Genomic DNA, 25,260 nt, shown 5'->3' with positions numbered 1-25,260 from the left:
AATCCCTGTAGTGAGGGAAAGTCCTCGTGGCTTAATTACTTCCTACAGCCTTACCCCTTAACACTATGGTGCTGGGAGTTGTGTTTCAGTGCTGGAATTGTGGCAGGACACACGGATTCTTACCATATCTTATATTGCAATAAAGCTTTTGCTATTCATTTTAGGAAATTTTGATTAGAAATAACTCTTTTTGGAACTGAAGTGAGAAGGCATTAAATATTTCTCTCAGTGACCTGGTACTTATTTACTTGTAGAGTCTGGTTCCATTATTGCTATTTGAAAATAAGGATATTAGAAGTATTGTCTACCTGGAGAGGTGTCTCACATAACTTCTTTTACTACAAAGATGGACATCAGTTTTCCTCTTGTCACAGCAAAGCCATTTCTTACATGGTTTGAAATGCTTCCCTCTTTCTCCCTCAGAATTCAGTCTCCCCTTTGATGTATACATATTTGTTATGGAGTGCTATGGCCTGTTTACACATGCTGTCCAGTACATAGACACCCTTCTCAGTCTTTGCCAACTGTCATCCAGTACAGTGCAGAAAGTTTACGTCTCTAGACACTCATTATGAAGGCGTTCTTGATTATCTTTAAATTTCAGCCAGCCATTCCTAAGTATTTTCTTTTTATATCCTATATAATTCTATACTGTAACCATGTAGTATTTCTATTTGGTGTAAAAGAGATTAAATCATGTTTTAAAGTTTTCAAAAAATTCTTGGAAACTATTGGTTTTAATCAGATTCTAACTTTCTTTTTAAAAGGAATATCAAAATAAGCTTATCTATCTGGTACCTGAGAAGCAACTATTAAATGAAAGAATTAAAAACATGCAGCTTAGTAACACGCCTGGTAAGACTCTAGATTTTGCTTTCTTTCTTTTCTAAATCATTTTTAATATTATTCTATTAAAATAATATTTTGCCTATAAGTTAAAATTTTGAAAATAATGTAAAAAATATCACATTTCCAATCAGTGGGAAGCATGACCTCATGTATGAAGAGTGTAGGAAAAGTAGGACAACCACATGCAAAAGACTGAAGTTGGCCTGTCTTATCCCAGACCTGAAAATCAGCTGAAAATGAATTCAAAACCAAAGCTTGGGCTTAGTAATGCTTGTCATAACACTTGGTACGCTGAAGCAAGAGGATTGTTAGGAATCTGAAGTCAACCTGGGCTATTTAGCAAATTCCTTGTCAGCCTAGGCTAAAGAGTAAGACCCATTCTCAAAACCCAGCAACAACAAAGATAGATTAAAACCTAAATGAAAGGTCTAAGTTTAAAATTCTCCCAAATGAGAACAGACAAAAGTACTGTGACATTTTTACAAGCATTTTAATATTTTTTTGAATTCTTTGAAAATTTCATGCAAAGTATTTGGCTCATATTTACTCACTCCTCCTTCTGACTCGTCTCAGATCCACCCCTGCCACCCCATCTCACCTCCAACTCATATCCCCTTGTTGTTTTTAGCAGGCTTTTTAAATTTATTTTATGTATTTGGGTGTTTTGTTTGCATATATATCTGGGCACTACATGTATACAGTGCCTGAGGTGTCCAGAAGAGGGCATTGGTTCTGCTACAGTTGGGGTTACATACAGCTGTGAGCTACCTTGGGGGTGCTAGGAATTAAGCCCCAGATGTCTAGAAGAGCAGCCAGGACTCTTAACATTGAGCCATCTCTTCAGCCCCATTAACATTATTTGAAAACTCACAAAACATATAAAAATAGAAATAGTAAATTGTCATAGAAATAAAACAAGAAATATGAAACAAATCATTTTATATTAAACTAAAAGGTTTTTGTACAATCAAAATGAAAGGTAACCCACAGATTGAGAGAAAAACCTCTGTCAACCATATATTGGTGAGGGGTTTGATATACAAAATATATAAGGGATATACCCTCCCCTCCAAATATCAAAAACAAACAGGAAACCCCACATAGTCCAATTTAAAAATGAACAGAAGACTTAAATTGACATTTCCCCCTAAAGGGATCAAATCACTAGTATTTGAAAGGTGATCACTCTTGCTAATCACTGAGTTATCCCACATATCAGTTAGGGTACATGTTATCAGAAAGTTAAGGTATACGTTAGTGAAAGAGTAAAGGAACATCTGGTACACCATTGGTGGGAAGGTTCATCAGTACAGATATATAGAAAATACTAAGGCAGATCCTTATATAATGAAAAATTGAACTATCATAAGACCTACATCTGTGTGGATCTGAAAGAAGTAACCCGCTGTCTCAAAGGCATGTGCACTTCCATGTCCATTGTAACATCTGCACAGAGGGTGGAGACAGATGTTCATCAATAAGAGAGCAGGTAGAGAAAATAAATGTATGTGCAGGTTGAGCTCCGAGAAACAGAGTGGAATGCTGCTTGCCATAGAAAGGGTTGGTTACTTTTAAATGGAATAGGCTAGCATAGACTACTATGGAAATGGAACTAGATCTGCATGCCCTAATTGATAAAATATATTATTAAATTTTAAAGTAATTTAAGACTCGGTTTGTGGCTCTGTGGTAGAGTGCTCACCTTGCGTGTGTGTGTAAAGCCTGTTTTAATCTCTACTGTCACCAAAATTTAATAAGTAGATAACTGTGTGCGTGTTACAGAGCACGGTAGACACTATGAGTCTATTAAGTAAAAGTTGAATGAATATACACATATCTTAAGTGTGTATTCGTTCATTCATTTATTTATTACATGCTTAAAAGAGGTTGGAGTTTCAGATGCAGGGGACTTAGCTTTTTACTCCATATGTTTGAGTTTATTCAAATTCTATATTTGATTTCTATATCCTAAAAATACAAAATTTTAGGTTATAAATTTAGATAGAAATTTTACTATTTCATTTTAATAGAAAACACTTTTTATACCTAGTTTCTCTATCCTGTATCCTTGTATAATTTTTTTTTAAATCATGTACAGTGAAACCCTCTCTATTTACCTCTTAAAATGTGTTATTAATAATCCTGTTATTAATGCTTATTGAGTCCTTCCCATTCTTGAGATCATTATAAGTAAGTACAAAGGTACTTTGGGAGTACACTCTGTTAACTGAGCACTTACTGTGTGTCACACTTCAGGCCATGGCTTTAGATTCATCTCACTTAATGAGGTAGGCGGTAGCATGCCCCTTGTGTTTGGTCAAACACCTTTTCTGACGTGGAGTTTTTCAAGTCCTGATTTTTCAGCACAGAACTAATACTTACATCCATTTCCTTTGAGGACTTTCACAAGGTATTATTTGGAAATAAAAAGCATTGACTCTGTATTGTATACCTTTTGTATCTTGTTAGCTACATCATTTTGACCAGATAGGAAGTGGCATGAGCATCTGCCTAATGTGAACTGACTTGATATTTTTGTACTTCAGATTCAGGGATCAATTTACTTCATAAAAAGTCATTAGAAAAGGAAGAATTATGCCAAAGACTTAAAGAACAATTAGATGCTCTTGAAAAAGAAACTGCATCTAAGCTCTCAGAAATGGATTCATTTAACAATCAACTGAAGGTATTTATCTCCTATGATCTTATGCTTTATAGCTGCATCTTGCTAAAAAAGCTACTGTTAACATGTCTTACATTTTCATAATTGTTTATACCACTTCAATTACTAGAAGCATAGTATTGTTTTTTATATTCTCTGAAGTTTAATAGATACTGTGTCAGGAGATGAAATATTTTCCCAAGAGTTCCCAGGGTTTGATGACTGTATGCTCTTTTTATTGGCCTCTGTGCATCTCAAAAGCAGCTGCCATTGCCAGCACTTCAGAAGTAATGTCAGCAACACTGGAAAGTAGAAAACAGGCTGGCCATGGTGGTGCACACCTGTGAATCCCAGAAGCTGGGAGGCTGACACAAAAGGATCAGAATTCAAGGCCATCCCTCAGCAACCTAGAGAGTTTCAGACCACCCTGGGCCACTTAAGAGCCTGTTTCAAAATGGGGAGGAGGGGTGAACATGGAAATTTCCAAATTGCTCTAATGGTAGATCTTCTAATACACTAAATTCTTTTTTTTTTTTTTGTCTCTTTGTTCTAATATAACTAACCTTTAAGAAATAATACAATGCTTAGTGAAATCTAAAGTGAATCTGAGACCATAAATTTCATTTGAAAAATAAAGTTCATGATTTTTTGATTTCCTGTTTGCCACTGCGGCAGAGCAGATGCCCAAGCGTGCTGCATATTTTCTTATGGGACAATGGTGATTGGATACTGAAGCCATATGAATGGAGATAATAAGATGTTAGTTGGATATTAAAGCTATGAATGGAGGTAATAGAAGCTAAAAACTAGTCTTATGGAACTTCATTCAAATTTGGGAGTGGTCTCAGTTCATCCTTTGCTAACTATTCCTAAAGTTATCAGAGCATACAGTTTTATATAGTCGTTGTTTAGGAAAGCTATTTTTTTTTAAATATGTTGTTTATCTTGCCGACTTACTAGAGTAACATTAGCTACTGGAATAAACAGTATGATAAAGAAAAAACATCATGGTGACTTCAGTCAAGGACAGAAAACCGAGGTGAATAATGCTGATAATGTACACAAAGATATATATAGTCTTTAGAAAAGTTAGAACATGAGCGTTGGTCAAACAAGCCAGTCCAGTTATCTTTGTACATAGTTTAATTGGCCTTTTGTCTGCCTTATCTTACAGTGTGGGAATATGGATGACTCTGTTCTTCAGTGCCTTTTGTCTCTGCTAAGCTGTCTCAACAACCTCTTCCTCTTACTTAAGGTTATTTTCTAATATCTAGCTTCCTTTTTTAAGTTACTTTACTGTTTTCTTTTTTTTAAACTGTACTATCTTTGCCTTTATCTGATTATCTTTGTTTGGAATAACGTATACAATAAACCTTTTTTTCCTTCTGTTTGCTCTAATATGCTTCTGCTGTCTAAATGCCTGTTTGAGTCCAATGCCAAAAATTAGGAAGGCTGGCCACAGGTCCTCCTTCATGAGGAATCTGGCTTGTTCCCTTACATTATCCCTGTGGATTGGGTTACCTAATGGGGTGATTCAGGAGAAAACTCAGGGAATCTGAAGAGTAAATCACCCATATCTCTTAAAGCCAGTACTTAAGTTTCTACTTCCTTCAATCTAGGGTAGGGTTATGGCTTGTGTGCACCAGGCTGTGTCCTAATTTGAATGTAGGGAAAAGATGTAAAGAATCAATAATACAAGGTATTGCCGGGCGGTGGTGGCGCATGCCTTTAATCCCAGCACTTGGGAGGCAGAGGCAGGTGGATTTCTGAGTTTGAGGCCAGCCTGGTCTACAAAGTGAGTTCCAGGACAGCCAGGGCTACACAGAGAAACCCTGACTCGAAAAACCAAATAATAATAATAATAATGATGATGATGATGATGATGATGATGCAAGGTATCCTTACTTGCCAAGCCTTGTATTTTGACATACTTGCACTTGAGATAAAATTTAATGTGTAAATCATATGCTTTACTGTATCCTTAAATACACAGACTATTCAAAATATTCAATGAAGTCCTCCTTTAATGTGGTTTAAAGACTGGTGATTTATATTAAACACTTGCCTACAACTGTTCAATGCTAAAATGTATGCAATAGGCAGTTCCTTATATATCCCACAGTAATTACACTCTTTCAAAAGGTAAGACAGATTGCAAAAGGTAGTAGCAGCAGGGTCCCAAAAGTTAGAGCAAGACTGATCAGGTTATCTGGTCTTAGAATTTTTCTACAGATCATATAGAGACTAAAGTGTGAGTTTCTTCATTGCAAAATATGTCAGTGCAGATTTGTGGACTGTACTCAATCATAGAATAGTCTGATTCTTAGGTTAGCATTGATTCTCTACAGGCCAGCAGACTACTCTGTCTTGCTTTACTTTCTTCCTTCTGCTTCCTGCCTTCTAGGTTTTCACTGCTTATTGATACTTTCATCAGAGGCAATTTAGGACACTAAAGGGGTGTGAAGTCTGTTAGTCAGTGGCTAGGAAACTTGACTGTGGTTACAGAAAGCCTGAAAAGAAGCCTTTATAGTCATTGCTGTAATGTGATACAGAGGGATCACTTAACACAGTGCTGAAAACTTCCATTGACTCCTGCAGCAGAGTCCTCTGAGGACTCCCCTGAAAGTACCATCTCAGTTGCAAAGTAAGCAGAGGCTGGGTGCAGTGGGTCAGCAGTGGGTAGGAATGAGGACTGTTAACTGCTTCTAAGGCACTTAGAAGAGAATAGAAGGCATGAGGCTGAGAGATGTTAAATGAAGGGACAAAGAACACCAGAGGATGTGAGAGGAAGTATGGGGACTGATTATACTAAGTATGATAATTATAGATCACAGGCCCTGCTTACATGTTCACCATGCAAAGGGCCTATGTAAAGAGGCCAGATGTGGCACACCCACTTATAACCCCAGTGCTAGGGAGACTAGAAAGAAGGTAAGGGACCTTGTTCAAAAAATAAAGTGGATGCTATGTCAACCATACTCCAGGGCACAGGGCAGGTCCCATGCCTAGGAGTAGTCAGCCAACACAAACCAGACTCCATAGGGTTGTTTGTTCTGTTTTTAAAGAGAAAGAGAATATGAAGTTAGCTGGGTAGGGAGTTGGGGGTGGGGGAGGAGGAGGAGTATGATCACAACACATTAAATTCTCAAAGAATAAAGACATTACTGAAAAACAAGGTAGAAGACATCTGATGTTGAACTCTGATCTACACATACACATGTGAACACACACACACACAAAAGAAGAAAAAAATGAAAGAAAGGAAAGGAGAAAGCAACGAAAGAGAGAAAGAGACAAAAAGAAAGAAAGAAAGAAAGACAGAAAGAAAGAAAGAAAGAAAGAAAGAAAAGAAAGAAAGAAAAGAAAAGAAAAAAGAAAAAAGAAATCTGGAGCATAGATTAAAGAATTTCTTTTAAAAGAATATTTCTACAAGCTGGAGGGATAGATCATTGGGAGTTCTAATATAGTTGAGGTTTTTAGGAAAGAATGTATGGGGGAATTAGATTTCAGCAGAGAGTGTGGGAGAGAAGGGAGAGAGATCAGCCTACAGTAAATGCCTTGCCTTGGTGGGTGGAAGTGGATGAGTACAAGCATGAGAGAAGAAAACAATGTGTTGAGCAATGTTAAATGTCTATTTTATTTCAGGTCATGAGTTTAAATTGAAGACTACATGCCTAATTATATGATTTTCCTTCACTAATTTACAGCTGCTTAGATACAAGCACAGACATGGCGAGTAAAATTAGTTCATGGCTTCATATAGGTTTGGGATTTTAGCAGGCATTGGCTAAGATAGAAGGGAAGGGGAGTTAGAGATCTTAACATGAGAATAATGACAAAGAGAAACTGTGAAATAGTAACTGGATATAAAAGGATCATAGAGCAAGAGGTGCTGGTGAGAAAAGGGAATGCTAAAGCCAACAGAGTGGGGGTCTCAGTGGAGCTGAGAAACCCTTGAAATGGCAAAGGCTCAGAAGCCAGGAACTTAATGTATGAAGAATAGGGTATTTTCCCAGTGGTTGTTCTATTTTTTTATGTTAATAGAACTCAACGCATACTAGTAGGAACATTCCATTAAGAAGCACTTAAAAGGTCTGACCTCAGAGTTAGGTTTTGATTGGATCATCAATATAGAGGTCAAACATGAATAAATGAGATTCAGTGACCCATTGATCAGTAGGTGATAATGAAATAGCATGCACACAGGCACAGACCCGGTGGGGGGGTTGGGGGGGGGATGCTTTGTGAACCTGCATGTGCTATACTTTTGCTGTTCTTATCAAAGAGTTGCACAAAATCTCTAAAATATCTAGTGAGATTAAAAAAACAAAACAAAACAAAAAAAAAAAAAACTTACCACTATTGACCTTGAGTAGTAACTGAGGAAGTGTTTTACCATAGAAGGAAAACAGAATCTGCCAATACCAGAACTGTTAGTGGTACCCTCCAGCTGGCAAAGGGTAATTTGTGTGTCACGTAAACATCTCTCCAAGATAAGGTACAATATCAGGAAGTGTGGACCTGAAGACCTGCTTTGAGTCATGGGATAGGAACTTTGATTTCTGAAGCAAAGTGTCTTACCCACGTTTATGTTGTAGACTTCTCTCTAGACCTCATCTCATATTTTCAGTGAGGGGCTAGCAGTGTAACCCAGTGTTAAAGCACTTGCCTAGCATGTGCTGAGCCCTAGGTCCAATCCCAGCACTACTGTATATATTCAAATATAGAAATTCAAGTATATGTGATTCTACGTTTATGAGTTAAATAAGATCTAGTGACAGATAGAGCATTTTCAAGTTAAGATACCAAGGAATCTATAACTACAAGAACATCTTCAGTTTCTATTTTTGAAAATGTCATAAATAGAGTAATATCATGGTGGTTTATTGCTTACATTTGATATTGATGGAAAAAGTGAAAATAAAAATCAGTTTTGTTCCTAACCACATTCATGGACTTCTGAAGTCTCCTAAAAATCATTTTAAAACCTTAGACGTACATTGGCCCTTGGATTACAAACTGTTGCCGTAGAGTAAAGGAAAAGTTCTTTGGTGTGCTCATTTTCTTGTCTGCTTTTTTCTCTCAGTTACAGAGATTGAGATGATTAGTATAGCGATACTTTGATTATGTATCTGTCTCTTTTAATTTTGCTTTCTTACAGATTTTGAGGCTATGCTGCTTGTGAGTAGATTTAAAGTTGTTGTAGTTATTGGTAGATAGGTCCATCTGTCATGATGTCTCCTCTAGAGATGCTTCTTGCCTTAAGAACTAGTTTTTCTACCTATAATCCCAGCACTGGGAAACTAAGGCAGGAGGTCTGCAAGTTCTAGGCCACCCTGAGCTGCAAGTTGACTTTGAGTCCAGTTTGGACTACATAGTAAGAACCTGTCCAAAAAAAACCAAAACAAATAAACAAAAAAGTGGAATAGGAGACCTGGGGAGATAGCTCACTTGGCAAAGTACTGGCTGTGTGAGTATGTAAGCATGAAAATCTGAGTTTAATCCCAATTTATCTGTGGAGAAATCTTCACATGGTGGTATGCTTATAAGCCCAGTGTAAGAAGTAATAGATACAGCATGGGAGGGGAGGCAGAGGCAGTGTTATCCCCAGGACTTTCTGGCTAGCCACCCTATCCTAATTGGTGGGCCCGAGGTCCCAGTGAGAGAGAGGTCCTGTCTCAAAAGCAAGGTAGAGACCCCTGAGGAAAGATACTCAATGTTGACTTCTGGCCTACAAGCATGTGTTCATATATATGCACATAACACACATACACACATTTCTTTTCTGATATATTAATCTAACTGTTCTGCTTTTATTTTGGCCTGTTGGCATGGAAGCATGGAATATCTTTTTCTACCTTATTTATAATCTGGTATATATTTCATTTATAGTTTATCTTTTAAGTAACATAGTTACAGTTTATAATTTCAGTTTTCTATTTAACTGGCATAGTTAGTCTGTTTAATATACTTACTGATGAATTTGGACTGTAAAATATTTTTTCTTGTTATCTGTCTCATCTATTTTATGTTTCTTTTTCTTACCTTGCTCCTTTTTAGTGCATTTGTTTGTTTGATTGTTTGTTTACAGTTTTGTGCACATATATAATATACTTGGAGCATAGTTCCTCACTATTATCCTTATTGTACTTCCAAAAAGTCTTTCTCCGCCTTGCATTTTTTAAAAGCCTACTTCATTTAATTATGATTCTGTTTGAGCATGGGTGGGGAGTTATTTACTTAAGCTATGGCAGTTCAACAGTGGTTACACCCACCCCTCCCCCAGCAACCATTAACTGTCTGTCTGTACGTCCTTGGAATGGGAACTGAGTGTTGTTTGTGTTAACTCTACCTCTTCCTTCTCTGTGACCTAGTTCCACTTCCCTTTATTTTTCTGGTAATAGGTATCCTGGAGACTACAATTTGCATCCTTGATTTATTTAGTATAAATATTAATCTGCTGGCTTGTATGTCTGTATACCATGTGCATGCCCAGTGCCAACAGAGGCCAGAAGAGGATGTCAGAGCCTCTGAAAGCAGAGGTGCAGATGGTTGTGAGCTGCTGAGTGGGTGCTGGGAATATTCTGAAACAGCAGCCTTAACTGCTGAGCCATCTCTCTAGCCCTTTTTCTTAGTTCATTGACTTCTAGTATACATATTTTTTGTTGTTGTTGTTAAATTTTAGCCAAGCTTTTTATATGAAAAAAATTCACAGAAATAATTTGGATATGCATTTGTGATTTGATAAACAAGGTCATCTTCTTTCCAGAAGTCATTTTCTTTTGCTTTTGGCAAACAAAATGGAACAAATCACCTTAATTCAATGACTGAACAGCTGATTCAAAGCAGGAATGATATACTTCTGTGGTAGTTTGAATGAGAATGGCTCTCATAGGTTCCTATATTTAAATGTTTGATCATTGGTTGGTAGAACTGTCTCAGAAGGATCAGGAGGTGTGGCCATGTTGGAGGAGGTGTGTCTCTGGGAGTGGGACTTTGAGGTTTCAAAAACCTAGACCATTCATTCCCAGTAGCTAGCTCTCCTCTCCTCTCCCCTCCCCTCCCCTCCCCTCCCCTCCCCTCCTCTCCCCTCCCCTTCCCTCTCCTCTCTTCCTCTTTCCTCTCTCCTCTCTCCCTTTTCCCCCTCTCCCCCTCCCCTTCCCCCTCCTCCTTTTCCCTTCCCCTCCCTTCTCCTCTCTTTCTCCTCACACTTGTAGAACAGATAAATGTATATTCTCAGCTACTGCTCCAGAATATGTCCGCTTTTCCTGATCCATGTTCCATACCACAATGGGAACCAAATGCAGCTCTCTGGAACCCAGAGCCCCTTACTTACTCCCTAATCTTGAGGGGGGTCCATGATAGACAATCAAAATGTGCACTCCTAGGGGGAATTCTGTAGTGTGAGGTTTTTGTTGTTGTTGTTGTTTTGGTTTTGGCTGCACCACTTTGAGCTCCCACATGTCCCAGGTGTGCACCCACCCAGGAGGTGGATCCGCAAATGGAAAAACACATGCTCCAGTTAATCTTAAAATGCCTTTGGCTAACTCAATGACTGGGCACTCCTAAACCTTCCCTTGCTACCCTAGGCCCGGAAACCCACATGGCTGGTTGGCTCTATCTCCTGCCAACACTGCATGCTCTTCTTCTTGATTCTGTCTGATTCTCACTGTGTCCTACCTGGGCAGTTCTCAGTATCCCGCCCCATTCTCAAACCACTGCCCACTGGCATCTTTATTGATAGGTCAAAACCCAATTGGGGACGAGGACCTCAGCCTCTGGACGTGCAGATTCAAAGCATTAGCACTATGTCCAACAGATTCTAGCTTGTTTACCCCAGCCCTTTCCAGAGGTGGATGCCCTGCTCAGTTCCTTAGCCACTGCTTTTTCTCAGCTTCTCAGACAGGTCCGATGCCTGGAAGGAGGAAGCACTGGGTACCTTTCTCTGGTCTTCAGTCTCCAGGCTCTTACCATCCCCAGTGCCTTGACAGTGTCCCTGCAAATGACTATCTTTTATATCTTATTCAACTTCCTAGTTCTTGGCGGAAATTGAAACTATAAGAATTACACAGCCTTTGCTGGGAGAGGTCCCAGTTATTAGACTTTTTGTCCTAAGTCAGCCATTGGAAGAAGGCCCATTTCAAGGACTCAAGACTTAAAATGAAACCTCCTTGGAAAGTTACTGCAGCTCAATCTTAAAGGATAAGTTGGAGGCTAATGTTACACAGGTTAAGAGCTTACATTAATTTGGTTGTTCTTTATACTCCCTCAAAATACAGAGTTCTCCTTAGTCCTGGCTTCCACCACTAATAGCTGATATTTATTGAGAATCTAAGTATGAAGCACTGTAAGCACTTTACCTAGATTGACTCATTTTATCTGAACAGCTCTGTGAGACACATTCAGATTAGGAAACCAAAACTTTCATGAGATAATACAAGTATAATTGACAGAACCTAACTCAAACTTTTGTGGACTTCTCCTAGAGGCATGCTTCTTAACATTAAACCAACCTGCTTCTCCATATAACTACCATGCTCTTTGGGTTTTCGGTAGAATTTAGAGACAAAAATAACAAATCAAATCATGGAAGCTCAGAGCTGTGTGAGACTTAACCTGAACACAGCATTTGTGTACGTCCCAGACACTTGGACAGTCTCAGTCACCACACTACCCTTAGGCCAGGTACACGGCTCAGTCAGTTTACCTCTGGCTTAGCTTGGTTCTGGAAATATACAGGTTTTCCTGGTTTGGATTTAGAATTTTGTCACTAGAAGGTGAGGGGACACTATACATTAAAAAAAAAAAGAACAACTAAAATATTTTCAAATATTGTCTAGCTCTCTCATTTACCATTATTATTTTTTTTGATTACTTTGGGTTTTCCCCTCCTTTCTTTTCTTTTTCTGTTTTTGGTTTGTTAGTTGGTTGTTGTTAGTTTTCTCTTTCCTTCAGCCTCTCTTTCTTTCTTTCTTTCTTTCTTTCTTTCTTTCTTTCTTTCTTTCTTTCTTTCTCCTACTCTTGTGAAGTATTCTGTAGATTCAAAATAGTGGCTATTGAAAGATAGCCAGGATAAGTGAGTGGGAGGCTAGCTTCTGGGAAAGGCCAATCCTACCACGCTGAGCGATGGAATTGGAGACCGGGTTCCTGGGTCCTCATTGCTACCTCCTTCTTTACCTCTGTATTTTATGTTGACCTCATTCCTGTCAGTCCTGTGCTCACTGGTTAGTAAGGGAGTCAGATTTAGTATATCTTAGTGTAATGAGCCAGACAAGTTTCTCTTTACAATACCTAATCAAGGTGTCTGTATCCTGGAAAAAAATTCTGACCCAGCTTGGATCACATTCATGTCCTTTGAGCAGTCATTCTGAGCAGGGAAATGAATCGCTGTGATCTTTTAGACCAAGTGTAGTGATTGCTTCTGAATGGAAATACAAACAACACTAAGACCTGCCAAAACCACATGTCAAAAAGTCATTCTGTATTCTTGTGATCCTAGCACTGAGAAGGTGGAGACAGACCCCTGAGGCTTGTCAGCCGGTCAGCCCAAAGGACTAGGCAAGTTTCAGCAAATGAGAGGTTCTGTCTCAAAAAGCAAAGAATTTGGTACCTGAGAAATGACACCCAAGTTTGACCTTGACCTCTGGCCTACACCACACACACACACACACACACACACACACACACACACACACCCCTACGCTTTTACACTTCACAGAATTTTTCTTTAAATGTTATTACAAGCAAATTTTCCGTATTTTAATGAATTGCATTTTCTATCAAAAGTAATACTTCAAACAATTGGCTTATTAAATATTTAATATTCTTTATACATGAACTAATGTGGAAATAGATATTTGTCTTAGTAGATGCATAAAGTATTTACTGTATTTAAAACTTCTATATCAGGTTTTCTTAAGCCTTTAAATCTCTTTTAAATTTAATTATGCTTATCTTAGTAATTTTTTAATGCAAATGCTATATTATTAAATATGATTAAAATATTTAAGCATTAACTTACTTCTATTTTATTCTTAGGAGCTCAGAGAAAGTTATAATACGCAACAGTTAGCCCTTGAACAACTTCATAAAATCAAACGTGACAAATTGAAGGAAATTGAAAGAAAAAGATTAGAGCAAATTCAAAAAAAGAAACTAGAAGATGAGGCTGCAAGGTAATTAATATAATTTTGTACTATACTACTATTAAATGAATGTGTTGTGAATGTATTATAGTATATTACGGTTGAAATTCTGCTGAGCAGTGAAGGTGTGCACCTTTAATCCCAGCACTTAGGGGCAGAGGCAGGTAGATCTCTGAGTGCCAGCACAGCCTGGTCTACTGAATGAGTTCCAGGACAGCCAGGGCCACACAGAGAAACCCTGTCACAAACAAAACAAAATTCTAGCTTTTGTTGCACATTGCCTTTGTTTATGAAAATTTAGAGGGAATAAAATTATTATTTTTAAATACTACTCAGATTCCAATTTTATAAATTCAGTTCTCCTTTTAGGCATTAAGTTTTCATTAACCAATTATATGGCCTACTAGTGAAAGATAAGGACATGGAAGTCAGACTAGGCTAGGATTCTTGTCTTTCCTTGCTATCTGACCCTAGCAAACAAAGCATTTATCTTTCTTTTCTTTTTTTTTGTTTTTTTGTTTTTTTGTTTTTTGTTTTTCGAGACAGGGTTTCTTCGTGTAGCCCTGGCTGTCCTGGAACTCACTCTGTAGACCAGGCTGGCCTCGAACTCAGAAATCCGCCTGCCTCTGCCTCCCAAGTGCTGGAGCATTTATATTTCTAAAGCCCAGCTTCTCTATTTGAAAAACAGCGAATACAATTACCTCATAGGTAATTGTAGGCTTTAAATAAATGATGTGGCTACAATCACGTATATCCTTAACATTGCACAAAATGAGCCCTCATTACTTCTCTGTCTCTCCAGTAAATCTGTCTGTTCCCTGGAAGATCACTTTAAAAAATGAACTAATTTCTTGGTGCCACTAAGACATATTGATTATTTCCATTTAAAGCAGAGAGATGGGCGGGACATCTGAAGCACAGACCTTTCCTTTAGCAGCTGTATGGGGCTTGTGTGGGGTTTTTGTCTTTTGTCAGTAAAATCCTTTGTTTCTCCACTGCCAGAAATTAGTATAATTGGTAAACAAATATTAGTGAGCCTTTAGTAAGAAGCAGATGAGTAACATCTGTGGAAGAGCTAACTCTGGAGAGATAAGAAGCACAGTCCCACCTATCGAGCCTCTGTCCTTAGTGGCCTAAAATGACCAGTGCCAACACATGTGGAATGACAGCTTTGCATGTGATATGGATCTACTCTGGATTCTTCCTCCTCCTGGATTCCTCATTTATGTAGTCGTGGGTTCAGACAGTTAAAGAGCTTTACTGTCATTCCAGGTACCCTCTATCCATGGCCTCCTCGCCAGAGATACTAGTATAATACAGAAGGGAGGGGCTCAGTCAGTAAAGGGCTTGCCTTGCAAGTGTGATGACCTAAGTTTGATCCCCATAATCCAGGTAAAAATGTGGTGGCACATAGTTCCAATTTACTGGTCAGCCAGTCTAGCCTAATTGGTAAATTCCAAGCCAATGAAAGACACTTGGCTAAAGGAGGTGGACAGGGTTTTTAAGGATGACACCTAAAGTTGCAAACACCTAAAAAAACACACACATCTAGGCATGAGCACACACACATGCATGCATGAGCACCTGTACACATAAAGACATTAGCACATGTATGGCCATGAGAGCACACACACATACAGGCATGAATACAGCACACACACACACACAGAGAGAGAGAGGGGGGGGGGCATGAACACACGTATCTATCATTTTTTTTTAAAGAATGATACAGAAATAAAGACAGTGAAGTTCTTCACTTGGCACTTAGCTTGTGCCATTTGCCATTGCACAAAGGATCTATGCAGTGGTCATGAAGTCATTGGATAAGAACTTTCTGTGGATACCTATATCTCACAGTTTTTCTCAGGCTTAGAATTATTAATAATACATATTTTTATTTTATTCATCTTTCTACATTTTGTCTTCTGGAGTAAGCCAAAGAAGTTAAAGAGAATATAAGTAATGTAGACCTATCAGTCCAGAGCTTCATGTTAGTACTGTAGCTTGATTGCTTGGCCCTTTGCCCAGCTGTGTTTCTTTTCTTCTTCTCAGCTATTGGTTAGAGTTAGGTCTTCCTTCATATTTTAGATGAGGCATCACCTGCTTCTGGACTAGTTTTTACTCAATAGCTTGCCTAAGAAGATTATTCAAGAATCTAATTAATTTTCTGGAGTTGTTTATGATGCTATAATAATCAAATCAAGGTTACCGGGTCATCCTTTGCTTTGTATTCACACTGTCCTATCTAGTCCCCATCTAGGGCATTAATTCACAGCTGTGGATAGGAGAAAATGCTTCTAGAAAAATAATTTTTATATTGCTACCTCAGAAAAGTGTTTACATCGACTTAAACAACAGCGTTCCCTCCTCTTCTAGGGATGTTTTTATAACATGATTGCTGGGTATTAGAACTAATGTGTATTACAGTTCTCTCACATACATTCTTATGCCCTCATTCAGAGAAGGAGTTGCCACATCTACATTTAGTACCTTCCCTAAGCCTCAGCTCTAACAGAGAAGCAGAGATTGTGGCTGGGGATACATCTAGGATTGTACAACACTTATACCCCATCACAGTGGGAACCTTGGCTTATTTTTGAGGTCTCTATTCCTTAATTGCTGAAATTTGGAAATTCTGGGCAATTAAAAAAAAGTGGAAGCCTCCTAATTGCTTTAAACTTTGTATTCCTGGTTTATTATTCTGATATGTAGATTTCACTCAAAGTTGTGCAAAGCTTCTAGAGGAAGCATGCTGTGGTGGGATAGAGGCTGAAGGGTGAGTCCTGGGATCCATCTGAACACAGTCTCTGCTACTCTGATAGAGCTGAGGCTTAGGGAATCAAAGCCACAGGCAGGACTCTTGAGGAGTCCAGGCAGGAAGGAGCCTCACACTTCCTCTGTGCATCCCTTCCTGCTTTATCTTGGGCTCAGAGGATCTGAGGCCTGCAGTATTCTCATGTGTACGCTCCAGCTCACCCCAGTCTAAGTCTCTCTTTGGCTAATTGATTTCCCCTTCCCCAATCCTCAGCCTCTCTTTCCTACCCCTCAGCATTTCCTTGCTAGTTCGCCAGCTAATGGGAACCAGATCTTCCAGTATGCCTGTCAGTTTATTTGGTTTTGGTGTCCCACATATTAGGATATTCTTCATAATGTATACTCTTTATTTCTCTTATTTAAAGGAAAGCAAAGCAAGGAAAAGAAAACTTGTGGAGAGAAAGTATTAGAAAGGAAGAAGAGGAAAAACAAAAGCGACTCCAGGAAGAAAAATCACAGGACAAAACTCTAGAAGAGGAACGAAGAGCTGAGGCAAAACAAAGTAAGGATGAAGGTAGACCTGCTAAGAGCAAACAAAATAAAAGTAATAAACTGAAAGATGCTCACCTTTAAGTAGAAAAAACTTTTAAATGGAATGCGTGTGAAAAGTATATACATGTGTGGGAACTAACTGATTATTAATTGCTTTAAACTTTGTATTCCTGGTTTATTATTCTGATATGTAGATTTACATATCACGACATAACACGACAGACAGGGTGGTTTTACATGAAAGATCGCCTACAGTTTTCAGAATGGATGTGATCTTAAATATTTACTTTACTTACCAGTATAGCTGAGCCACTTATTTGACTGAAACAGTATTGAACTGTTTTCTTAGAAGGCATAATTCCTCATACAGTCTGGAGTTCATGCTAACATACTTCAGCAGTGCATCTGCTCTAAGATGAGTAAACTTTTGGATCCATAAGAGTGATGCAGTGTGTTCATATTTTTTAACAAACGTATTGTAAACGTATCAATTCCAGTATGTTTGTGAGTCCTTCTATTTTCCCTTTAGAACAAAGTAGTAAATCTACAGATGTATCTTCACTAGTCTCTTGTGGCTTCCCTTGTATGCATTCTTTCTCTGTTGTAGTCTCACCTCCATTTATCTGACCATGTCTCTCCCTGCCTAGATGCCCTGCACCGTACACAGCTTGGCCTGCCGACTCCCTTAGATACATGTGCATGCCTCAGTCAAAGAGGCATCTCTTTGTTCAGCTGCCTCCCAGGTCACTTAAGATAAGCATTGCTTTATATTGACTCCCTGAGTGGTCAAGGTATCTGGATCCTCACAAGTCTAATTCAAGCAGAACTTTGTTATACTGTTTGATGCTCACTTTTTTTTTTTTAGATTTTAAAAGCTCTTTATTGAGTCACAATAAAGATGGGTATATTCTAACAAATTATGGGAATTGTCTTTTCTTCAGGTGAGACAGCTAGTGCTTTGGTGAGTTATAGAGCATTGTACCCCTTTGAAGCAAGAAACCATGATGAGATGAGTTTTAATTCTGGGGATATAATTCAGGTAAGAAATGAAGGCCTTTCTGCTCATGAGTAAGCTAATCACAAAACATCGTGCTGTATTTTCTATAATATTAACTTTGATTTTTATATATTTCTAAAAATATTTTTCAACATTATCTCACTTAGCTCTTACATCATCTCTCAGAGCTGTACAGGGCAGTAATAACTACCATAATATTACCAAAAAAGAAAACTTACACTCAGACAACTTATAACTGTCAGCATTGCAGTGACAGAGTCAGTGAAAGTGTATCTTTTATTCTTTCCACTATGCCATATCAGCTCAGCATGGCATAAAAGATGACACCACTTGTGATGTTTTAATAGAGGAACAACAGAATTTTGAAGGGCTGATTATTTTCTAGCAACTGTTAGAAATGTGAAGTTAAGTTTTGCAATCCTGACTGAACTTGGGCCATTCGTTCCTTGGAACAAACGGTCTGTGCTGTATTATCATAACCCATGTGAGACAGATGAATAAGAAAATACATAGAGAATCACATTGATAGTATCACAAGGCATTATAATATACTGGAAAAGCACAGTCTTATAGTCATCTGTTGGGATTTTCATCCCTGAATGACATTAAGGTAATACTGAATTTGCCATTATTAAAATAAAATAATTAAATATGCATCTACTATGGCTCAGTCATTTTACTCTTAAATATCAACCTCAGAGAATAGAAAGCCCATGTCCATGTGAACAAAAGTGTCCTTAGCATCCTTTTTATAACAGCTGAATGCTTCAAACAGTCCGGGTACCATCAGCAGGAAAAGCATGAACAAACTATGATATATCCAAATAATTGCCAATAAAGAGGAATGAGTCTTTCTGCTCATGAGTAAGCTAATCACAAACATTGTGCTATGTTTTCTATAATGCTAATTTTGATTTTTATATATTTATAAAAATATTTTACATATAGGAGGCAAACAAAACAAGAAACATATTATACAATTTTATCATATAAAATGCAAACTAATCTATAATAACATGAAGTAGGCCAGTGTTTCCCAGAAGGTATGGTAAGGAGCTGAGAGAGAATTAGGATGAAACAAGAGGAGATGGGGTAATGGGTGCCTTCTTATCTTATCAAAGGCATATAAATATACCAAAACTTTATGTTATCACTATGAAGTTTATGAATTACATCTCAAAAGGCAGTTTTTAAAACCGGAGGAGAGGAATCAGTAGAGGCAGGAGGAGTGCAGAGTGTGGAGGATGGAGATGAGTTAACCCAGTACATGACATACATGCATGACAATGCAGTGACAGAACCACTACTTTGTATGTTAACTTTAAAAATGAATTATAAAATTCTAATGGAATTTATATGGTTTGATGAGAATGTAACTTTGTTGCTAGGGCAGTGAGGCGGGAGCCGGTGGGTGGCGGGGAGCACCCTCTTAGAAGCAGTGGGGAGGGGGCTGGGATAGGAGGTTTGTGGAGGGGAAACTGGGAAGAGGGATAACATTTGAAATGTAAACAAAATAACCAATTTTAAAAAAAGAAAATAGAGATGAGAGACAGTTGGGAAATTTATTTATTCATTGAAGAAAGCAGATATGTACTGTGCTAGATGGAATAAATACTGACAGAAAACTAAAAGAGATACATGTAATACAGAGTTGCTGATTGTACCAGTATCAGAAGGAATGTATAGACATAAACAATACAGCACAGTTGGTTATAACAGTTTCTCTCTATGGGAGAACATCACCTTGGGATGAAACAGTTTAACCAAATCTGAGTGTGAGTAAATATTGTAATAATTTATGTTATACAGAAAAAGGTGCTATTACTTACTGAAGATGGAATTTTTTTAAAAGAACAGTTTTTATGATGAAGTCACCACTTTTACTCTAGATATAAATTAGAGATAAAAACCACAGACATATGCTTATAAGAGCTTCAAGTTTTGAAGGTAAGAATAATAGTAATCGAAGATGGTGTTGAAAGCAAAGAAGGCAGCTCCTGACCCTCCCAAAACCTGAGCCAAAGCAAATGCCTTGAAAACCAAGAAGACAGTGCCAAAAGACTGCCACAAACAGAAGATCCTCATGTCACCCATCTTCCAGTACCCCAAGACCCTGTGGCTCTGGAGGCAGCCCACATACCTTCAAAAGAGTGCACCCAGGAGAAACAAGCTTGACCACTGTGCCGTCATCAAATCCCCCAACCACCGAGTCAGCTATGAAGAAGATAGAAGACAGTAGCACACTTGTGCTCACTACACATGTCAACAAGCATCTGATTAAACAGGCTGTAAAGAAACTCCATGACATGGATATGACTGAAGCCAATTCCCTGACAAGGCCTGGCCGAGTGAAGAAGGCATATTTTCAGCTGACACCTGATTATGGTGCTCTGGACATTGCCAACAAAATTGGAATCTTCTAAACTGAGTCCAGCTGGCTAGTTCTAAATATACACTTTTTCCCCACCATTATAAAAGAAGAAAATGAATAGCAATCTGAGAGTTTAGGCCTAGGACCAGGGAGATGGGCTCAATCTTGGGCTCAATCTTAGACTCGAGATGGATGTTCCCAGCTGACATCTAGGTGAAGAATTTGTGCAAGCAGTTGGAAGTTTAAGATTGTCCCTTTGGGAAAGTAGTCCATCCTGAGATTAGAGCTTTAGGATTCAGCATCCCATAAGCGCACTGACCAAATTCTAGGAGCAAATGGGCCTGTTGAGGAAGTGTATAGCATGAGGCAAGGTAACCAGCCATAAACTTGGAGGTGCCATCACTGTTTTTAAGGCAGCAACCAGGAAGAGCAGGAGACATGATGAGGTTGCAGGCTATTATACTATAGGAAAAAAAGAAGTATTTAAGGGGGAAAAAAGAAATTTTTTTTTACCACTTGGAAAATAGTACCCAGAGGTTTTCCAGTTCAGCTAAGTCCCACAAAAGTGACTACCTGTAGAATATTGAAAGTTTACAGGAAAGGAAATATCAGCAAACTCTTCTGTCTAAGTTGGATGTGAGGAGGGGCTTATGAAGCTATAACATAGATGTTAATTATACTTGAATAAAAATTATAAAACAGTATGTATAGAGTAGGAAAGGACAATGAAAGGGAGGTGAATCTTTATTTTTTATAACCAAAAGCCAAGATTATTTTTTAAGGACAGAAATAAATCCAAGAAGTAACACTATAAATAATGTTTGAAACTAGGCACGGTGACTCAGGACTATAATTGTCATAGGTGGATTGTCACAAGTTTAAGACCAAGCAGGGCTTTGTGAATTCTACTAAAAATATGTCTACATGGAGTAGGGAACTAATTTGTCAGTTGTAAACTGTATATAATGCTACTTTTGTTATAACTTATTTTCATATATTAACTTTGTGGGGGTTTTTTGTTTCTTTGTTTTGAGATAGTGTCTCACTATATAACTCTGGCTGTCCTGGAACTAACTATAGACCAAGCTGGCCTCAAATTCACAAAGACCTACCTGCCTCTGCCTCCTGATTGCTGGGATTAAAGGCACATACCACCATATATTAACTTTGATAAAATTTTAAAAGATAACCTGTCCATGATGAGAAATAATAACCTAATAATTTGTAGGAAATGCCTTTTTATTTCAAATGGGTTAACTCTGAATCTGAGAATGTTCTACAGTAGTCTACACTCTTGTAAATGTATAGATTTCTAAGCCCTGAACTTCCTCTTCTTCTTCTTCTTCCATAGGTTGACGAAAAAACTGTAGGAGAGCCCGGTTGGCTTTATGGTAGTTTTCAGGGAAAGTTTGGCTGGTTCCCATGCAACTATGTAGAAAAAATGCTGTCAGGTGAAAAAGCTCCGTCTCCTAAGAAGGCCTTACTTCCTCCTACAGTGTCTCTTTCTGCTACCTCAACTTCTTCCCAGTGAGTCAGGGGAACATACATGCATGTAGCTCGTGTAAATATTGAATGCATGACTGGGTCAACCTGATTCTTGATCATAGTTTTATCTGGGATGGTGCTTCCATCATCTTAATACTGAAACTTAGTGAGTGAACTTACACTGCATCAGTGTCTTATCTATATTAAATCATATTTAAACAGCATATAATAGACATGTGGGTAAACTGACAGTACTTCATTAGTTTCTGGATAACTCTCTATACTTACATCAAAGTTTTACACTTGCAGACCACTTTGTTCAAATCAACCAGCACCAGTGACTGATTATCAAAATGTATCCTTCTCAAACCTTACTGTTAACACGACATGGCAGCAGAAGTCAGCTTTTACCCGCACTGTGTCCCCTGGATCTGTGTCTCCCATTCACGAACAGGTATGTTATCTGTACTTTCGTGTGCTTTATTGTTCACTTTCCTCTGGATTCCATACAGAGGCATCCATCTTTCCCCCATTAAGCAGAGCCTGTAGCATTCAGTTTCTGTTCTTGTTTATAAGTGATGTGCAACTGAAACATGATTTCTAAGTATTTGCTCAATAATTCAGTCCCATGGGCTGGGGAGGGGCATTGGTTTTTCTTGACTCGGAACCTTGGTACTTGGAATATGTGGAATGCTACTAAAAAGAAGTGGGAGACTTCATCACAATAAAGCCAGAAATATATTTTCCAGCATTTTATTATGTACTAAAAATTCAAGAAAACTATTTGTTTAAAAAACTTTGTCACTTAGTTTATAGCCTACTACAGGAATCATACATTCATGTAACTCTGAAGTATGAGAAATATGATAAATACATAAGCAAAGTTCTGAGGGCATATGGAGGGGAGGGCATCTTAGCCGATCTGTGAGGTTAGAGTGTGCTCTAGGAGGAGCAGGTATTTGCATTTGGCCCTCCACAGAGGCAAGGCAGAAGTCCTTTGACATATTTAGTCCAGAAGTCCTCTAGTGACAGGAGGAAGGTCACTGGGGCACCTGAGTTAGAGGTGTCTGCAGAAAGACACCTTGTTTGTATATAGTTAGATTACACAATGCTGAGGAAAGAGTGAAGTCAGTTTGGTCCAGTAATGGTGTCGGTGAATTCCACCAGAACTTGGGTGGCTCTGGTAGAAGGACTGGGATTTTGAAGACAGTTTTGGCTACATAAAGCATTTAAGGATATCCTGAGCTACATAAGCAAGGCACTGTCTGAATATGTAAAATGTCAACCAACAAATAACATTTTAAGGTAAACATTCAGAGAGAGGTTAAGGGTTGTTAGTGAGTAGTTACTACAGTACTAGACTCTCTGGCAGTAAGAAACAAAAGGCTGTTGAGAGACCCTGACACTTATAATAGGTTTACATCCATGAAACACTGTGGCCAAGTTGACAGCTCAGTGGGTGAAGCACCTGGTGTACAAGCCCAACAACTTGTGTTTCTATCTCTGGAACCCACATGACAACTTGAAGCAATAATGTGCATCTGAGGCTGTGGAAAGTTGGGAGATAGAAATGGGAGTCAGCCAGGAGTTCATGGGCTGCCTAGGTCTGCACAGTACACACATAGCAACCAAAGCAGAGAGACCTTGTCCAGACAGGATGAAAAGGCAAGGACTGAGTACAGCAGTTGTCCTCTGAGCTCCATACTCATGCTGTGACATGTAATTACACACACACACACACACACACACACACACACACACACACACACACACTAATTTTAACTAGGGCACGGTGGTGCACACCTTTCATCCCAGCACTCAGGAAGCAGAGGAAGGTGGATCTCTTGAGTTTGAGGCCAGCCTGGTCTACAGAGTGACATACAGGACAACCAGAGCTACACAGAGAAACCTTGTCTCAAGAAACAGACTAACCAACGAACCAACCAACAAACAAAAGACTAACAAAACAAACTCTAGCAATAATGTAATGGAGAGAGTGGCAGAAGGATGAAGAAAGACTAGGTAAGGGATAATCTTGTCCTGAGTAACAAGCGTGGTGATGAACCAGTTCCAGAGTAATGAAAAGACATGGAAAAGAAGCTAGCTTGAGAAGAATATTAAAAATTGACATAAAATAATCTGTTTAATGTGGATAGTAAAAGGGAAATTGAAGTTAAAATAGTTGTTCAGGGACTGATAGTTCAGCAGTTTGGAGCACTTACTGTGCATTCCTGACAACTGAGAATCAGATGAAGCTCTCATAGGACAAGCTGAGTCTCCTACAAATGCCTAGAACTCCAGGCCCCTGGGGTTGGTACACTTTCTAGCCTTTGCCTGTTCATAGGCACATAGACAAAAAACAGACTCTTTTCAAAGTAATTCTACAGAGACCAGAGAGATGGTTCAGCAGCTAAGAGCATGTATTCCTTCTTCCCAGCACCTATGTCAGGTGGCTCAGAACTTCCTGTGATTCCAACTATAGGGGATCTGACACCCTGTAGGCATGGTATTCACACACAGAAACACACACACACACTCACACTCTCACACACATATACATACACACTCACACACACGAGTAAATAAATATGTTAAAAATATTTTTAAAACAATAACAAGTTGTTAGCATGAACAACTGAAAGAACAGTAACATAATTCATTTCCTGGTAGACAGCACAGGAAAAAGGTTTAGGTTTTAGAAATAATTGCATTCAGGGACACCCACGACAACCCAATGGGAACAGCTAGTGTGTATTTTCATGTGCATATCATGAATGCAGAAGATAAAGTTACCCTGAAATTATAGATTTTACCCACAGACATAACTTAGATGATTCAGGAAAGTCATACTAGAAACATAAAGAAATAGGCTTGACAAAAGGTGAGCATAACTCAGAGCTTCAGAAACTAAAGGATTTTAGCGATGTCTCCGCTGGTCAGTGAAGTTGTAAAATAAGGTTTTGGAGAAACCTTTGGCTTGATATTATTGTCAGTAACCTCATCTGGAAAATGTTCAATAGGCTGACAGGACAGCACTTAAGTCAGAAGGATTGAGGGGTGACATTAGAAAGCAAGTTGATGCTCTCTAAAGAACTGGGATGTAGACGAAAGTGGTGAAGAATAGTGTGGGGAGATGTGCTGGGGAAGCAGGAGGCCGCAGGACAGTGAGGGTCCGTGAGCCCAGTGTGAGTGAACAGATGCTGAGTGTGATCATCCCTATGGGGTAATCAACAGTGGGTAGAAGCCATTGGGACCTGGAGGAGAGGAAATAATGCAGTAACTCCTTTTTTCATTTCACTTGATGGATTCATGAATCCTTCCCTGAGTATACATTTCATCAGTATCTGTGATGAGTAGTCTTGAATGGTGGAATGTTCAGGAGGGCTGACACCATTTTAAGTTCATAGATTGGCCAAGTTGACTG

At 38.6% G+C, this 25,260-nt stretch overlaps 1 protein-coding gene across 5 annotated transcripts in view; it reads left to right on the top strand.

The window, feature by feature from the left end:
• Positions 1-25,260, top strand: part of Itsn2 (intersectin 2) — a 102,846-nt gene that overhangs the window by 33,807 nt on the left and 43,779 nt on the right. For 4 of the 5 annotated variants that reach the window (XR_013113218.1, XM_076942144.1, XM_034514069.2 and 1 more), the window contains exons 15-22: positions 768-855; positions 3,396-3,535; positions 4,686-4,766; positions 13,550-13,686; positions 16,836-16,972; positions 17,904-18,001; positions 21,703-21,878; positions 22,146-22,290. Coding sequence is in view for 4 of the 5 variants with exons in the window: in XM_076942144.1 (XP_076798259.1) it covers positions 768-855; positions 3,396-3,535; positions 4,686-4,766; positions 13,550-13,686; positions 16,836-16,972; positions 17,904-18,001; positions 21,703-21,878; positions 22,146-22,290 (1,002 nt within the window). In the remaining variant the exon portion in view is untranslated. The remainder of the gene's footprint in view (positions 1-767; positions 856-3,395; positions 3,536-4,685; positions 4,767-13,549; positions 13,687-16,835; positions 16,973-17,903; positions 18,002-21,702; positions 21,879-22,145; positions 22,291-25,260) is intronic. The other variant, XM_076942145.1, reaches the window with a different exon arrangement.

This window comes from Arvicanthis niloticus, chromosome 11 (genome assembly GCF_011762505.2).
Source record: "Arvicanthis niloticus isolate mArvNil1 chromosome 11, mArvNil1.pat.X, whole genome shotgun sequence".
Classification (NCBI taxonomy): Eukaryota; Metazoa; Chordata; class Mammalia; order Rodentia; family Muridae; genus Arvicanthis; species Arvicanthis niloticus.
The sequence above is the reverse complement of the archived record's forward strand: the minus strand, read 5'-3'. Positions and strand labels throughout refer to the sequence as shown.